At 44.8% G+C, this 6,112-nt stretch overlaps 1 protein-coding gene across 1 annotated transcript in view; it reads right to left on the reverse strand.

Annotated features, from left to right (window-relative positions):
- The window catches only part of cavin4a (caveolae associated protein 4a), a 9,765-nt gene extending 3,870 nt beyond the window's left edge, over nucleotides 1-5,895 (reverse strand). Inside the window, exon 1 of the mRNA XM_008434759.1 lies at nucleotides 5,380-5,895. Within this exon, the coding sequence (XP_008432981.1) occupies nucleotides 5,380-5,787 (408 nt within the window). The 5' untranslated portion in view covers nucleotides 5,788-5,895. The remainder of the gene's footprint in view (nucleotides 1-5,379) is intronic.
- Nucleotides 5,896-6,112: the final 217 nt, after the last annotated feature.

Genomic DNA, 6,112 nt, shown 5'->3' on the forward strand with positions numbered 1-6,112 from the left:
ATACGGAGAGACGACACGGAGAGACGACATGGAGAGACGATACAGAGAGACGATATGGAGAGACGATACGGAGAGACGATACGGAGAGACGATACAGGGAGACGTTACGGAGAGACGATATGGATAGACGATATGGAGAGATGATATGGAGAGACGATACGGAGAGACGATATGGAGAGACGATACAAGGAGACGTTACGGAGAGACGATATGGATAGACGATACGGAGAGACGTTATAGAGAGACAATAAGGAGAGACGATACGGAGAGACGCTACAGAGAGACGATACAGAGAAACGATACGGAGAGACGATACAGAGAGACATTACAGAATGAACCTTTTTTACTCAAATAGGACTCGGAGGAGTGTAGTGTCCTTTTCAATTTGACTAGGCCATTTGAACACATGAATAGATTTTTACCTGGTTTCTCTGGCTGGATGTTTACAAATGCACACCACACTTTTCAGGTTCAAATTGTTAAAAATGTTTGAAAAAAACATCATTAGTGTTGGTCTGTTTAAAGAAATCCCATTAAAATACCATTACAAGCCTCTCTATTTTATAAATGCTGCCAAAAACTGACAATGAAAGGATCTACAAAGAGCAAAACAACATGAAAATTTAACGGCTTAAAGATCAGACGGACTCCTTAAAACACCAGCGATGTGCAGAGATTCGCCAAACAAGAGATAAAAAGTCAAACAGGCCTCAAAAAAACACAAACATCTGCAGAAACCATCTGCATTAAAACCCCAATTCCTAAATTTATTAAAATCTTTAAAAAAAAAACACAGAAACCTCAGTTTACCAGAGACTCAGTGAGATAAACTGGATCATTAATAAGGGAATCAGTAATTTATTAGGTGGATGTTTTACCCAGCATGCAGCAGGACCACAAACTGAAGCCATGCAGGAGGAACGCGGCGGCCGGCGCCGTATCAGCAAAACGACAGAACATCCCTCAGGAGGAAACCCGACACCAGGTCGGACCGCTGGGATCAAACCAGGCCGGACCGGGTCGGACCGGGACCACGGGGTCAGGCGGTGGACCCACAGGCAGCGACTGAAGAAAACGGTTATTAATGGTGAGGTTCAGCTGAGGCTGCAGATAAAAACAGACTCATTTCTCAGCTGCCAAAGAACAAGAACAAACTGCTGGCTTTAAAACTATCCTGAAAATAGATTAAAAGTTGAAGAATTAATGCCGTTTTATGTGCTATGTTAACTTCAACTCATATAAAAATACTATAAATATGACAAAAGCAATTTGCCTTTGTAATTTAAAACCTTGAAATTGGGTCTCTGTCTCTTTAAAAGCTCCTGCTCTTTCTGAAGTCATCCCAACATGGCTCCTCTATTAACCCTTTAATGTTTTTACCAGCGTTGCTCTGAGCAGCAGCTGCTATAATGAGCTCAGCAGCTCCACCAGATGTTTGCTAATTGCTGCTGGCTAGTCTGGAGGAGCAGTCAGCCGCTCCTCCTGGCTGCTGGCGATGCACAGACAGTGGATTCACGTCCTGCTGATACCGAACATGAGCAAAGCTAGTAATGAAAACTGAACACCTTAAGATGATTAAAGTTACTTTAGCTTGGCGTTTCAGGTGCACCGTATAAACAAGATGGCCGCCAGAGTAGATTTGCTCTCCAAAATTAAATCTGGAGTTTTTGTCCTAATTAAATCCAGACTGCATCCAAAAGAGGCCACGCTGATGTCACCGTTACCAGTTTGGATTATATGCTAAAGACGATTATTTCTCTGCTGCCCCCTGGTGGCCGCAGAGCCCTGCAGGTTTAAATATTTTACATGATGTAAATCTGCTCTCTTACTGTCCTGTCGGGCTCCAGCGGCTCCAGCGGCTCCAGCGGCCTGCGTTTGGACCCCCGTGTGGCGCTGCGCCTCCGACTGCGGGTCCAGCAGTTTATGGCCCGTCGCTCCTGGCCGGCAGCAGCAGAATGCTGCCATCCCAGAATAGGTCCCTCTGTCACAGATCCACAGCAGCTGTTCGCTGCACACTGAGCTCCGGTTTCTATTCTGAACGAATCTGCAGCGCTGCACACAGCCGAGCTTTTTACTCAGACGCAAAATCAGGATTACACCCCGAAAAAATAGTTTGTAAAATGCTAAATGTGAAAATGAAATGTTTACATGAAGAGCTAAATGGAGGCAAAGCAGTAAGAAAAACACTACAAGCAACTTGTTGACACTTTCAGGCAACAAAAACCTGATTTCTTTGCTCTTATTGTTGCTTCTTAATGTGTCCTGATGGTGGCGCTCAGCACAATGACCAGATAAACTTCAGCTGAATAAAACAGTAGAAGAAGAAATGTTGGCGGAGGAACCCGTGAGATTTCAATAATATCTACAATATTCAGAAGGACATGCAGTTTGAGAAGCTGAAACACTCAGATGCTATGCTAGCTAGCTGTTAGCACCACGGCTCTTAGCATCCTGGCTGTTAGCACCACGGCTGTTAGCATTGTTAGCATCCCGGCTGTTAGCACCACGGCTGTTAGCATCCCGGCTGTTAGCACCACGGCTGTTAACATTGTTAGCATCCCGGCTGTTAGCATCACGGCTGTTAGCCTCTGCGTGTTCAGAGAGGAGCTACATGTTAGCACATTTCCATAATTGACCAATCAAATAAAAGGTGGAGCTGCTGAAGCTTCAGTCATCAGATCACCATTAGCTGCAAATGTCAATATTCCACTAAAGCCAAAAAAACATCACTTCACAATTTCCATTAAATAAGAAACATCAAAATCATGTGAACAAGTTTGTTCACACGATAAATCATTAGAAATCATCCATCATCCTCCAACCACTTCCTGTCGTCTTCATGGTTTTTGCCAGGATACAGAATAATAATGTAAACATTAATTATTCATTACTGTGTTTAAACTCACTGGGCTGAAATCCTCAGTAAAAAAACGTCCAGGATGAATTCATATCAATTAAAGTTTCATTTTGCTGTTCCTGTTGGATTAGACCCCATCCTCTCTGCTGCTCCACCTTCAGCTCCGTCCATAAACACAGCAGCAGAAACGAGCAGCAGCCCTGATTAATCCACTCTGGAAACCAGTTTATCCTGCTGGTTCCCAGTACTCCCACAGCTCCCTCCACTGAATGCGTAGCTCCAGCTCTTCTTCAGACTCTATCAGACTCCAGAGATCCTCCCTGTAATCCTTCAATAAGAAATAATGTACATTTGATCTGAGAGAAACTGGATGTGAAAAAGCAGCTGATCTGAACAACGAATGAACAATTTATTGAGTATTTAATAGAGATAAAACACTCAGATCAGCATCACTAAGGTTTGGTCTTTAACAGATAAATGAAGATTTCCGGGTCGATGCCTGAAACGTTACACAGTCAGAGATGAAGCAGTAATTTGGGTTATTTAGTCTGTCAAAAACGGGTAAAAAAAATAAATGAAAGACATTCATTCATTTATAAATGTCACAGTTTCAAACTGAATATTTAATTAGCAAGCTAAATATTTATTAAAGATCTAAATATTTAGAGTGAAATATTAACTCTATGCTATCAAAATATGTAGTTAGTTCTGGACAAGCTAAATATTTAGCTACCGAAGCATTTAGTTTGGAGCTTAACATTTAGTTTATAAACTGTTAAAACTTTCGTTTGATGCTGTGATATTTGTGAATGAATGAATAACATTTTTTCTCATGCAGGCTGAATAACCCAAACTATTGCCGTTTATTTCCCCATAAGTCCAGAAACCACAGAGTCTGATTGAAAGTTGACTGTCCTGTTGGACCGAACCCGTCTTCAGTCAGACAGAACCTGATCAGCAGCCGATATCTACGGTGGCCGACAGGTGCAAATGCAGAGAAACAGAGAAAACATGCAAACAAAAAAAGACGCAAACAAAAAGCAAATGAAATGCAGCAAACAAAAGAAAAGATGCAAACAAAAAGTGCTGAAAACGGAAGTGCTCCAGGCCACTAGGGGGAGTCTAACAAAAACAGCTGTGTCCCAATTTAGGCTCTGCATCCTTTAAAACGGGTGTTCAGAAAACCAGCAATGGCAGCAAAGTTATGTTTGCTCTATTACACTTAAAATTACACAAAATTATTTTTTACAAAGTATTTTGGGGGGGGGAATGTAGATGTATAGATCTGAAATATCTGCTCAGTTCAACAGGAAATCACTTAATTACAATATTGCTTTTGTTTGTGTCTCTTTTTTTGTTTGCGTCTCTTTTTTTGTGTCTCTTCTTGTTTGCTGTATTTCATTTGTTTGCGTCTCTTTTTTTGTTTGCATGTTTTCTCTGTTGCTGCGCATTTGCACCTGTCGGCCACCGTAGTTACGCAGCCCGTCCATGTTCCTGCTGGTTCGGACTCTTACGGATCAGAACAGGTTCCTGCAGATGAAACAGGTTCATCCAACAGCTGCTGTTTCTGGCTCTAACTGAGGCGTCGCTCCGTATTTTCCTGCTTCCAGCCGACCCGATCAGGGTCTGCTGCCCTCTCTCCATAATGATGAAGCTTTTCCTATAAATTACCGCGTTGGAGTCGAGGGCTCTTACGAGTCTGAACTTCAGCTGCCCTTCGTTTCACTGCTGCTGCTGCTCAGCCTCCCTTTGCATCAGCCGCCTAATGATGTGACTTACAGTTCATCAGTTAACATCTGGCCCAGTTTTCCTTTATTCCTGACACTTAATTACTCTTCGGTTCCTCTTAAAGAAAAATATCCGCCTTCTTCACTGACTATACTCAGATTTGAGCTTTGATGTTTTCCAGTTTAGAGGGGATTCGGAATCGGTGCGCGCCGAGATCAACCAGGCAGATTCGTTTTAAAATCGACATTTTAAAATGAATCTGCCTGAAAACCCCTCAGGGTGAATTCAGTTCAGTCCAAATGATCAAAATCTACTTCGTTTTTCTAGAAAACCCAGTTGGTTTGGAGAGGTGTGAATGCATCATCGACCAAATTTTGGCCTTTTTGGTTGAAGTGAACTCAGGACGTGGATGAGAGCCCAAGGCATTCTGGGTAAATTCATCCAAAACAAAAGTGCTAAACTAAAGAGAAATCCTCCATTCTCTAAAATCTGACGCCTCCATCTTGTTTCCATGTGGTGAAGAAGGAAGTTGCTCCCAGTGTCTTCAGAGGTTTTCATGTCGTTTCCCTCAGTGGTTCTTGGTGCAGCGCCCCCACAGGCCAGGAGGGGAACAGGCTGGTTTGACTCAGAACCACAGCAGCTGGAGGAGGAGCAGGTGATGAAGGTTTGGTCCCAAACCAAACCAAGTCTACCAGACAATCAGGTGGGAAAACACCCTGAAACTGAACGCCTCCCTCTCTGGTTTCAGTCCAGGCGCTGACAGCTTCACAGACCTCCGCAGCGTCTCATCTTACCTGGTAGATGACCACTCTGAACTTGTTGCGCGTCAGCAGCTCGTCCTGCGTCGTTTCCACCTTCTTGACTCGGACGTTCTGCTTCTCCACGCGCGTGCGGACCTCCTTGACGTTGGCGCTCACCTTGCGGGTCTTCTGCAGGAGCTTCTCCACGGTGCCGCTGGTGTCGCTGTGGTCTTTGGCCAGCTTCAGGACGTCACCCTGGATGGTCTTGATGTTGTTCTCCAGTTCCAGCTGGCGCTCCTCCATGCGCTGCTGGCAGGACTGGACGTTGTCGATGATGCCGGCCACGCGCTCCAGCAGAGATAGGATGGTGAGGGCGCTGATGGGGTTGCCGGCCTCATCTTCCACCCCGACGATCTCCAGCTTCTCCTGGACGCCTGCCGAGCGCAGCTTGTGCTGATCCATTGGGGACGTTTTGGGAAACTTGTGAATTTGCAGGTTTGGTCGTAGGAGCGTTGGGGTACCAGCAGGAGACCAGAGTAGCAACACCCAACCGCTGTGACCCAAACTCAGGTCTGGGAGCAAGAGAGACGGGAAACTCCACCTACCCCCCTTTAAAAATAGGTGTGAGGACACTGAAGGATCCAGATTCAGATCTCCATGGGACGTGGGCCAGTCACTAAACTCTGAGCCTGCAGAACCGCCCGCCCAGGCTAAAAATATGAGCTCCCTGTAAGGCGACACTTTGACATTTCAGGCGATGCAACCAGCCCTCCTGCGCCGTTTTGTT

The sequence above is a fragment of the Poecilia reticulata genome, linkage group LG17 (genome assembly GCF_000633615.1).
Source record: "Poecilia reticulata strain Guanapo linkage group LG17, Guppy_female_1.0+MT, whole genome shotgun sequence".
NCBI lineage: Eukaryota > Metazoa > Chordata > Actinopteri > Cyprinodontiformes > Poeciliidae > Poecilia > Poecilia reticulata.